Source organism: Triturus cristatus, chromosome 11, assembly GCF_964204655.1.
Source record: "Triturus cristatus chromosome 11, aTriCri1.1, whole genome shotgun sequence".
In the NCBI taxonomy this organism is placed as follows: Eukaryota; Metazoa; Chordata; class Amphibia; order Caudata; family Salamandridae; genus Triturus; species Triturus cristatus.
This window is the reverse complement of record NC_140594.1, coordinates 933720554-933732896: the sequence shown is the minus strand read 5'-3', so window position 1 is coordinate 933732896 and position 12343 is coordinate 933720554. Positions and strand designations below refer to the sequence as shown.

The window sequence follows — 12343 nt, the reverse complement described above, 5'->3', positions numbered from 1 at the left end:
AGTCAAAAATGGAATCCCCAGAATGGTTGATTTTTATAGGGGGCTTCGACGTCTGCATCTTCCAGGAGACCTGGTCTTGTGAACCCCAGTTCATGCAGGGCTTCTTGAACTTTTTTGTCCCTGCAGTACGGGGACTTAAGGGACGTCCGAAGGGAGGTCTGGCAATCTGGGTTCGCCAGGATGTATTTCCAGGAGCTAACGCAGTTTTAACTACCTCCGATGATATTCAACTAGTTAGATTATCACTGGGCCCCCTTGGTGAGTTGGACATCTTCAATCTGTATATGAGAGGCCCTAACAGGTTGGGCTCCCGGGTCTTGGCACATTTGGCTTCCCTCATAGACCAGCACTCAGGTGGGAGGGGAGTGCTTGTCGCTGGTGATTTGAATGTCACCTTTGAACCACTCTTGGACCCCGATCTTAGGTGGGGCATCGATCCCGTGGAAGATCAACTCTGGGGAGTACCTGAGCTTGACCTTAAACCCATAAAAAGGTGGTCTGAGACAATCTTGCAGGTCAATGCTCTCTGCTACGAGTATGGCTTGAGGGCTTTGAATGGTAGGACGGCAGGTGACAAATCAGGGGCCAATACATTTGATAATGGACGCCACTCTAGCAGGATCGATGGATCACGTCCTATGCAGTCTGAAATTGTGGCGTTTTGTCCTAGATATGGTGGTTGAGGTTAGAGCTGAGAGCGACCATAACCCTATTTGTGTTACCCACCAATGGTGGATTAGTAATTGTCCAGTAGCTGAGGCCATGGATTCAAGGCCGCCCGAAGTTGTCCCTACAAACGATATGCGCAGGCTCAAGTGGCGCGAACTTAAGCTAAACCACTTGGTTACTGCTGATATAGACAACAAACTAGCTGATGCTATATTGGAGCTCGAGGGCATGCGGACCCCAGAGTCAGGCTGCAAAGCAATCACCGTTCTCCACGATAAGTTGTTTGATGATATAGGCTCGCATTTTATGAAGCCCAGGAAGAAACCTAATAAGTTTCCACCCAAGAGTATTAGATGGTACGACGATGCCTGTAGGCAATCTAGGGCCAACTTGGCCACAGCCCTCTCTAGTGGACTCAACGACTCTGTTCGACGAGCTAGATCGCTGTATAAAAAAGCTGTAACAACGGCCAAAAGGAATTGGGATGAACAACATTGGCTTGATTTAAAAGGGGCATGTTGCAACAAAGACTCCCGGTTATTTTGGAATATTATTAAGTGGGGTAGGGGTGGGCGACCCGATAGCCCCTCGAATTACGTTTCTCAGTCGGAGTGGGTCAAATATTTTAAACCCCAATACGCCTGTAATGCCTTGCTCAACTTTGCCTGGGTCCCAATTTATGCTCCATTTTTAAATGGTCGTTTTTGCATCCAAGATGCTATGAAGGCTCTGGGTTCTGTTACTGGTGGCCGCGCCCCAGGGCCGAATAGGGTTCCTCCCGATGTTTTTCTACACAACAAAGATAGTTGGAGCAAGTATGTTACTCTCTTGGCCAATGCTCTGGCCGTAGGTGCTCCTGTTCCTAAATCATGGGGGGGGGGCTGTCATAATCCCTGTATTTAAGAAGGGCGACAAGGCACTCCCATGCAACTACAGGCCAATTAGTCTGATAGATTCTATACAAAAGGTGATTGGGAGAATGGTCCTGAACCAGATACAGGAGTGGGTAGACGATAACAACATTCTGTCCCCCTTCCAAGCAGGATTCCGCAAATCAACCAGCACAGTAGACCAGGTTTTCCGCTTTGTTCAACTCCATTGGCGGGTGGTGACGCTGGGCAAAGGCAGCCTCTACGCAGCTTTTGTGGATCTGAGAGCTGCCTTTGACCTTGTGCCTCGTGTACGGTTGTGGGCAGTTCTGGAAAAGCTTGGTCTCCCTAAAGAAATCCTGACATTGGCCATGCGATTGCACGAGTCCAATTATGCCAGGATCCAATGGGGTGGGCCAGGTGAGGTTACCCCCGAGTTCCCAGTTGAGTGTGGTGTGCGACAAGGCTGTACCATGGCTCCCACGCTCTTCTCATTGTATATTAATGGGATAGTTGATCTTATGCTCTCTGCAAATATTGACGCCCCAAGGTTGGCTGGAGTTAACATCCCTATATTAATGTTTGCAGACGATACGCTTATCGTATCCAAAACGTCGAGTGGTCTGCAAAAAGCTTTGTGCCTGTTCGATGACTTTTGCCTTGACTATGGCCTGGAGGTTAATGTGGCAAAAACAAAATTCATGGCCTTTAACCCCCATGCTAGCTTTCGAGGAAAAAAGCTATCTATGAATGGCCAATTTTTGGAGATGGTAACCAACTTCACGTACCTTGGCATTCAAATAGCGAATTACAACAAATGGCGCAAACATATTGAAATGGCCACCCTGCGATTTAAACAACTAACCGGCGCCATCAGCAGGGAATTTAGCAAGTCATTCACTAAACCAATTAGCCCAGTCTTGCAAGTCTACGAAGCTAAGGCCCTAAGTTCTGCACTATATGGGGCGGAGCTTTGGGGTTTTGACCAGTTAGCCCCTCTATCTAGTGTAGAAAATAATTTTTTTCGGAGTATAACTGGCCTCCCCTAGAGTACTCCATTGATTCCACTTAGACATGACCTAGGAAGGAGGTCCATTTTGGACATTGCAAAGCTCCGACCGGTTCTATACTGGCGGAGACTCTGGACTACCCCCGAGCTCTCCCACTACGCCAATGGTCTTATGGACATTATAAAAACTGATATCTTCCATAAAATTGTATGGTTAAAGAGCTTACATGAGACGTTGAAAGGAATGGGCATGGAGGTGTTATGGTCTGACCCGGTGACAGCCCTGTTTCCATCAAAGAGTTCTCTCAAAAAGGCATACTGGGAAAGAGTAGACCTCCAGGTACTGAATAGAGCTACAGGGTTGTCCGGCCACTTCCTAGAGGCCAAAATTGCCCCTGCCTTAGAATCATACTGGGACTTGGTTACCAATGTTAGCGACAGGAAACTTTATTTCCAGTTTCGAGCTGGGTCTCTACCCCTTAGATCTTTCACAGGGAGGTGGGATAGGAAGTTGCAGGAATCATGCCTTGCATGTGGGGCTAAATCCGAAACAACTGCTCACTTCTTGTTTGCCTGTCCGGCATTTATTTCCCCAAGATGTGTTTGGCTTTCCCCCATGTGCAAGACACTTGGTACCAGGAGCAGTGTTGTGGCACTACGAATTCTGTGCACTAGCACTTTAACAATTGTTTCTGTGGCCCTAGCTAAATATTTGGGCTGGGCTTGGGCTATACGGAGAAAAGTGACCAAGAAAACCCTAGAGGACCAACAAAGGAACATGGGACTTGGGCCACCTATGTGCATTGCGCTTGAATCTATAGCTCAGTGATTTAGAAAGCACAACTGACAGTGCGTTTCTTCACTATTTTTAGATTTACTCATCAGCATATTGATTCATTTAATGCTTTTCTTAACTGTCTTTTTAATGTATTTATTGATGTATGGTATTAATGAGGGCGCAAAACTGTGCTCCTGTTTTTATGTTTGTGTCGTTTATGATTCATTTTAAATCGAATAAAGACTGATGATGATGATGGTATATTATAACGTGCAAAATCCACGAGGCAACACCCCCTTGATCACACCATCTGGGGTCCATTGTCCTCGTCAAATTTCAAAGTTGCAGACTGCAACATCATTGCATTGTCCCACAGTAGACATGGGAACGGCATCTCTCTCTCAGACAAATGTGGATTCTAACATGCGTTAAACAAGTCCATTCAGTTAGCGCTCTGACTCTCCATGTACCTTCGTCAAGGTCTTTGTCTCAGGCTCTTTTCTCTATCTCTAGTCCAGTAATATATCTGTTCTAAACTAACAATGCATGTGAATACCGGCAAGAAATGTGTTAGAAACAAATGAAAAACAGTATTTTATGAAAAGCAAAATGGTGAAATACAGCCCTATGTTGTTAATTCAAGTTAAACATTAATTCAGTGATGCACATTTAATATGTGTGTGCACATTTAAATACAAATGAAAATACAAATGAATATAGTTTTAATAATGTTTTAAAAGGACAGTAAACTCCAAACGATAAATGTCAATTACATTTTTTTTCTAATTCAATGATTTTCAAGGACCTCCACCTCCCCGTCAAGAGTTATTAGCTCTCTTTCATTAATCACCATCTAAAATTCTCTTTCAAATCCTCTTCGAGTCCAGTTATTAAACCACTGAAATTCACCTTAGTGACAACTTCCTACTATCAGTACAGTCTTATGGTGTGGTTCAACCTTCTGAACATGCTCTACAGGACAAAGGAGTTCTCTGCACACACTGCTTACGGATCCCTAAGCTTTATATATATACATTCTTTTATTTTTTTGCTCCTTGGCCTCACGCTAGTTCTGCAGAGGAAACACTGAACAGTCATCGCTGTGAGATGTGACCTTACATTGCTAAACCATAGGCAATGAAATGCCTCTCGTCTGTTGACCACTTACATCGAAAATGTTCTAGACATGACTTCCGTTATTGGTTTTGCAAAATGGTTAGCATCCTGTATCAGATTCTGCTATGTGATTAAAGTGGCATCTTATGGGCAGAGCAGCCATGCTTATTTAGATCACAGGGTGGTTACAAAATATTACGTAACAATGGGATCGCCTCTGAACTTAGGTATCAGTGTATTTATCATCTTGCTTATATGCATCCCTTTCTACAGCTTTCAACATTGAGCAGGAACTGTTATCTTATTTTTAGCATGTTCCATCCTGTGTGACACTACTAGCATTGTAACTGAGACACCCGTAGGGGCATACATAAGGTCCTCCCATGCCAGCTGATAGAGACCCTGGTGCTACTCATAGCAACATGAATAAGTTACTACCTGCATATCACGTCATGCAGACTCATATTCTGTACATTTATTCTTCTCCCTTCAGAACAATCTTCAGCACAGAGTAGACTACTGGATAGCTTCAGACTGAGCTCTTCCCTTCATTGCCACCTTTACATGCTGCGGACTATCCAGGAAATGTAATACGTATGTGCTTCTGTTAGCCACAAGTCACTGTGTTCCTCTTGGTTGTATGGCTCATCTTTGACCCACATGCAAACTTGGGCTGTCTTTTCCCAGGACAGGAAAATAGAGCGTTGTTAGTTGTGATGGTAACGATGGAGGCCTTGCTCCCCAGCTGTTATGCTATTCTGATGGATTCAAATCACCACCTCTGTAACTGCACCTCTCGCCATTGCCTTTACTGCCTCATCTTTGTTTAAATCTTGTACCCTTCTCATTTTTTTGCCGATTCTGCAAACAATGTGCACATCACCCTCCAGAAACCTGTTTGAAGAATGGCGACCACCATGTATTTCCCCCCCCCATCTCAGTCACCTAGAAAGTAGGCTTGCTTGTTGATACCTTTCCTTTCGTCGTGGCCGTTTCAGAAGGACCGATCTGCTCAGAGTTCCCTTCTACTTTCCTGTAGATAACTTAGGCAAACTTCATTCAGAAGACCTTGTAGGAGTCATCAATGTTTGGATAATTATGCACCTTATGAAGCATCTCCACACTTAGACCTTTCGGAAAACAGTAAAAGGTCCGTGCTGAAGCTTTGCATCCAGGCTTATACTACGTTGCTAGACATTCTCCTTTAAGCTTTTCCCATTCCTCTTCTCAGGTTTTCTTCAAATTGGATATACAAAAAGGTTGATTCCCAAAGCCCTTCACCTTCTACTTCCTTGTGAAAACAGAAACTTATTCCTACCCTTCTGGCCACGCTCATTGTTACCTGTTTTATGATGTAAAGAAATAAGTATCTCGAATGAAATGCCATTTAGGATCATCATATGATTCTACATTAATACCAGCATATCCACCCAAGTTTCCCATGCATGACTAGCCACTCCAGTCCCTTTTTTTTCTTTCTGGGATGTATTCATTCTGGGCTGCATTCCGGTCTATTGCATTATAATATCAGGTGTATATGTCCCTAAATACAAATGAAAAGGCTGCATTGAAGCAGCTAGTCATGCATGGACTTGAAATACGTGGCTGCTATGCCAGTAATATAATTCATTACAGATTTAGCTTTTCTTTAACTTCCAGTACACCTCGCCCCTTCCTTTTTGCTGTATGCTTATGAAATTTTGTAGAGTAAAATGAAGCCCCCCTATGTAAATCAGTTTCCAATGGTAATTGCAGCTGTTACTCGGAAAAGTTTGCACTTTCCACATTTTGTGTTCTTACTCCATGCCTAGTTCTTTAAAGGTTTTCCTACCTCATCAGTTTGTAAATTTGTCTTTGGGATTAACATCCTGGGCCAAATTCACTAAAGTAAACTTACACTTTTGTGTAAGCTTTTCACTGTTTACTATTCACAAAGGTATTTTACTAACACTATCTTTACGACTTCTGAGCCTCCTTACATAAAAAGATAGGACTGTTGTATCTTTTTATGTGCGGAGACTCCGCAGTCGTAAAGATACTACTAATAAACTACTTTTGTGAATCTCAAACAATTGTAACCTTATACAAAAGTTAACTTTACCTTTTTGAATCAGACTCTTTTCTTTTTATTTGGTTTCTCAGTATAGGAACACAAGTATCTATATTGACAGCCTTTTGAACAACTTCTGTGCACAAGGTGTGTTTTTTCGCATGGGACTGATTTTTTTTTTTTTTTTGCAAAAACAATTTTTATTGCATTACTCAGACACAGTTGACATCCACAATGTTCATCTGGCCAGTGGCCGCCATCCGCATATAAAACCACGTCCAAGTACAATCTGGGCCACTTCCACCTACCAATGCGCTGTCCCCAAACCCTCCCCTGAACGAATACATCCCCCCCCCACCCACATGTCAGTGTGCCGAGACGACAACTACCAGGATAAACCTCTCTCAGAAGTAGCCGTGTTAGGAGCCACGGGCCACCCCCCACCACCACAGACAGGCCCCAAGCAGAAAGGAAAAGGAAAGCCCCCGGCCCCCATGAGCTAATCAGCTAGCCTCCCCCACCCCTAGGTTCCTGCCGGGTGCTCCAGTGCTGCAGGGCCCCCCTCCCCCTCTATTCCCCACCCCTGGAGATCAACCACTAGTGCTTCCCATGCCCGAGCCATGGCCAGAGCCTTGTCATCGCTTCCCCTAAGCGCGAGCTGCAGCCGGAGCGTGCCCTCACTGCCCGCCCACTTGGTAAATGTCGCTCTCCACCTCGTGTAGCTGGGACCCGTCCTCGACTTCCAGTGGAGGATAATTTCTCGTTTGGCCACCACCAGCCCAGGTCGCAAAACTTGCTCGTGATTTTCGTGCGCGGCGTGTGTGGAAACCATAGCAGCAAACAAACTCCCATCTCCACCCGCAATTCCCGCCCTGTCACTTGGGCCAAGCAGTCGATGACCTCTTCCCAGTAGCCGCTTAAAGCATCGCAGGACCAAAACATGTGCTTAAAGTCAGCCCCCTCCTCCCCACAATGAGGGCATTGTGGTGTGGGGCCCCCAAAATACTGAAACAATTTAGCTGGCGTCAGGTATGCCCTATGCAGGGTGAAGTACTGCACCAGTTGAAACCGGGCGTTACGCATGCTCTTCCAGGCCCGTCTCTGTAGTGTAGGCCACGTCAGTTCTGGGATAGGGTTCCCGATATCGGTTTCCCACTTATCCTTCAACGCAGTCAAAGGAGCTAGATGTTCCGTGGCCATTCTCTGATAGAGGCAAGTAATGGCCTTGAGTGTGCCCGCCGCCATGACCACATACTGAAAGCCGGCCGCGGTTCCGAGAGCCCCACGCTCCAGTACTTCTGTAGCGCCGCCACCAAGGCCGCGTGGAGGAGATAGTCGCCCCTCGGGATCCCGAAGGAGTCCTGCAGCCCCTGGAATGGTCGAAGCTCTCCATTCAGATACAGGTCCCCCACCATCTGTATCCCTAGGTCTTCCCAGCGGGCCAGCCCCGACCAGTCCCCGCTGTGGGGGAGGGCCGTGCACATACCCAAGGAAATCTCCGGGGCGTAAGGGCGAGCAGTGCCGGCCCTCCGCAGGCTCCGGTTCCAACACAGCCGGAGCGTTCGCTCTTCGAGCGTTAGTTGTGACAGCTCGAGTCGCTGTTGAAAAACGATAAAGGAAAGCATGTGTCGCGGGATCATTCTACCCTGCGGACCATCGGGGCCTCTAAATTCCCGAGCCACTGCCTGCGTGAGCCATTGTAGCTGGACAGCCAAATAGTACCACTCAAAATCAGGTACCGCGAGCCCTCCCTCGGCTCTGGGCCGGTGCAGCGTGGCCAGCGCCACCCGCCGTTTGCCAGCCCCCCAGATAAAGCCCGTGACCATGGCCGTAAGTTTGCGGAAGAGTGATACCGGCACCCAGACAGGGAGCGTGCGGAAAAAATACAACAGGCGTGGGAGCGCCACCATCTTCAGCAGCGCCACCCGCCCGGCCACCGAGAGTGGGAGAGTGCTCCAGAATCCGATACTGCCCGCCAGGCCCGCGATTCGCATGGGACTGATGGCATACATGTATCCGTATCATTTTTGATTTTACACCCTGTATATCCTCCCAAGCCAATCTACATGTTCTGAAAACATCATTCGTATCAATGAAATTGACACTGTCTATGGAACTTGATATCGTTCAGGACGGTCTCTAGATAGTCATTAAAAAACTATAACGTAAGCATTTGTTTGAAATCGTCCTGCTGAATTCTCATGAGGCTATTGAATTTTTGCAAGCTGCTGATCCCTTTACAGCAGCACAGCTGAACTTCTAGGGGGAAACTCACTTAGATTTTAAAACTACTTTGCATAAATACTCTTTCTATCTTATATACTTAATTGATTCTTTAATCTGTTTTTTCATCTTTAAATAGATAATATACTTTGGTTATCTCTGCGATGTTGATTTCTGACTGGCCCACCCCCAGCATTACACCACAGCCCCACAACTTGCAGGAATAGCCAGGGGTTTGAGGTGGTGGGAAGACCAAAGCATTGTAGGTGGGATTTTGTTTCCTTCGTTCCAAATGTCATTCATGCCCTTCTGTCCTACTCTAAGCAATGTCCCACCATAATGGAGACTGCACATGTAGAAGGCCCTTCTCCACTGGGAAATAGAACCAATGTGGCTTCACAAAATAGATAAGTCACAACAGTCTACAAACATAGCCAAGATCAAAGAACTCTGTAGCTTTTTAAGGTTCCATTGAGAAGCCCTTGTTCTTTCTTTTAATTGCCTTCAGTGAGTCGACCTAAAGCCACGACACCTAAATAGGCTTGCATGCTGTGTTTCTGTGGCACGTTAATATACATTTTAAGTGCATTCAAAGTTCTTAACATTTAGATGTGGTGACACCTGTGAGTCATATGTAATTTTCTCTCCTTTTCAACAGGAAAACTGCGGCATGTCGGTATGCAATGGAAAAATCTTCATTTTGGGTGGGAGAGGCGAGAATGGAGAGGCCACAGACACCATACTGTGCTACGATCCGGCAACGGGCATCATCACCGGTGTGGCAGCCATGCCTCGGCCTGTCTCATATCATGGCTGCGTCACCATCCACCGCTTTAACGAGAAAGCTTGCAAGCGATAAAGGATGGGGAACCTGGCAAGAGGATGTAATGTCAGACATGTACAAAGCATTTGAAAGTAGTTCTAGATTACGGAACAGCAGCGAGTAATATCTCCTTCAAATGTTTTGGAGAAAGGAAACACCAGCCACACTCCTGTGCCAACCGATCTAAAATATGCAGTCCATACTGGAACATTATGATGACCAATTATCTAATTTCTGTTCACGTTTTTATGGCAACATGGCTTCTGATCAATAATGTTCTCCATAAGATTAGTAAGTGTTGAACAGTGTCTGAAGAAAGGTGTTTACTGGCTCTAGACATAAACCTGATTCCCTATTACTGACAGTCTCTGTATAATTCAGTGTATTCAGTTCTCGCTAATTTCATGCAGTCAGTTCATGCCATGGCCCCACATGTCTAATCCGATTAATAATGGAATGTCAGGGTACAAAGGAGAACTTGAGTTCTTAGGTAGGTCAGAATGTTCACTGACAAACGCGTATTGTCTTATAGTACTGGGTGCATTTCTTCATATGGCATTGTGGAGTTTCCCCACCCCCCACAGACTTCTACTCTTTTGGGGGTACCCAGATAACATGCTTGGGAAAGAATTTGGTAGTTAACAGGCTGTCAATGTCACCCTTTCATACCTTACAAAGTGAATGTTGTTAATATTTTGAGTTAATAACCAATAAGACTTAGTTTATTTCTGTCTGGTGTTACACCAGCCTTACTGGATTATTGTGTTTGTCTCCTGAAGCCCTCACCTGAGTCCGACCTTGTTCTTTCACAAATAAATGTAGACGTCCAGCCTTCAGTAAAAGAAAAAAAGCAAATTAGCGAAGTAGTTAATGAGAGGGGCTAATTTGAGGAACTGCTTAATTTGCCCATGGAGGATTTAATTTTTCAGTGAATTGTGTTGATACGCTTTTGCAGGGTTGGCCAGTTTGTTGTGTACTGCTCTAGGTGGTTTCCATTTGTGTCGTGAGTACTCAGTTCTTTCCAAAGCACTGCGATTTTCATGGGCAGTTATGAGGTGCAATCATGACCAAGTAAATCCAGCATCACCCCAGAAAAAATCAAGTGACATTTTTATGCCATTTTAAAGTTTTCTGTGGTTAGATATCAATATCTTCTGCACTCATATGTATGGTCTTGGTTCCGCTGCGCAGTGGAGCACGTGCACTTGGCTCACTGTTGGGAAGGTGAATCTTTAAGCAAAGAATTGGAGGTGCTCTGTGTGTATTGTGACAAAGGGTTTCTTGCAACTCAGGGAGCACAACATCATTTAAAAACAGCCTACATCACCCAAGGATGAAACACTGCAGTTTCCCTGGACTCTGTCTCTCTGTATACTGTGTGTATATATATATATATATGGGCTGTCAAATATGAGTATTGCTTTTGTAATTATTGTTTTTACTGCATCAGTAAATTTAACACTTGGGGTCAATGAGGAACAAAAATAGCACCAGATCGCCTATAATCATTTGTTAACGAACAAAAATAGATAAGAGAAAGAGGACCACATGCAATATGTCTTTGTCTGTGAAGAAAACATCAATGTTTTGTACTGTAGCAGATTTAACTGTGAGCAGGGATAGCATGAGCTCAATTCTCAAAATGTGCATAGTTCAAATATAATTTTTTAAATTGTGTTTTAGCATAACTTGAGGCATTTTGCATGCCTACTTAACACGCATGCTGCACATGGTGTGAGCTGGTAGGGCAAATCACTGCGGAAAGGCACAGATGAAGAAATACTGCAAGTTTTATTGAAGAAACATCCCAGTCACAGCATGACAGGAACAGACATCATTAATCCCAACTCCAACTGTCAGATCCCCTCTTAACATTCTATGCCAGAGTAAAGAAGGTTCCATATGCTCCAGAACGAGAGGGGAAGAAAAGAAGGAGAAAAGCGAAGTGGTATGAGAAGCTACCACACATCTTCCTCTTAACAAATCTAAAGAAAACTTGGTATAGTTAGAAATGACGTGCACAAAAAAGTCCAGGTTTTTCAAGATACAAGACAGGCAAAATATGCATATTGTCAGATTGGAACAACTATAGAATCAATGAGAATTATATATATATATATATATATATATATATATATATATATATATATATATATATATATATATATATATATATATATATATATATATATATATATATATATATATATATATATATATATATATATATATATATCCAAAATCCATTCCCATGTGGAACAGAAGAGCATGAACACAAAGACTGAAAGTACTCAAACTTTTTAATGCAGTGGGCCTTCCTCGACCCAGCAAGTTAAAAGAACCATCAGAGATGCGTTTCAGCTGTCTTGCAGCCTTTCTCATATATATATATATAGTGACATAGTCTTTCAAGTGTCTACGTGGCTGATATGGCATGTTCTTACATTGTACGGTATACCTTCTGAGGAAATCACATCCATCGCATCTCTCACCTCTTTCCTCTCTCTACTTTTTTGAAATTCACTGTTTTGGTCCCAGTTACTCTTTGGCTTTGGAAATTTTACATCAAAACTCTGGCTATCAGCTTAACTGCTCTCCCTAAATTCCATATCCTCCCTTCCTCTGTTTTTACAGCATTGCACAACAATTTCTTTATTCACATGGCTTTGGAGAATTTCGACCACTTGGCATTTCCAAAAGGACACTAGATTTTTACTGAGTCACCTACTTTCACATCAATCAACTTTGTGTGATGGTCTTGTTCAGACCTCCTTTTCTTCAAAGTTTGAAGCGTTAATAATCTTTG

The 12343-nt window shown here is 44.2% G+C and overlaps 1 protein-coding gene across 1 annotated transcript in view; it reads left to right on the top strand.

Moving 5' to 3' along the window:
* Nucleotides 1-9896, top strand: part of KLHL24 (kelch like family member 24) — a 314417-nt gene extending 304521 nt beyond the window's left edge. The window contains exon 8 of the mRNA XM_085634930.1: nucleotides 9373-9896. Within this exon, the coding sequence (XP_085491056.1) occupies nucleotides 9373-9573 (201 nt within the window). The 3' untranslated portion in view covers nucleotides 9574-9896. The remainder of the gene's footprint in view (nucleotides 1-9372) is intronic.
* Nucleotides 9897-12343: the final 2447 nt, after the last annotated feature.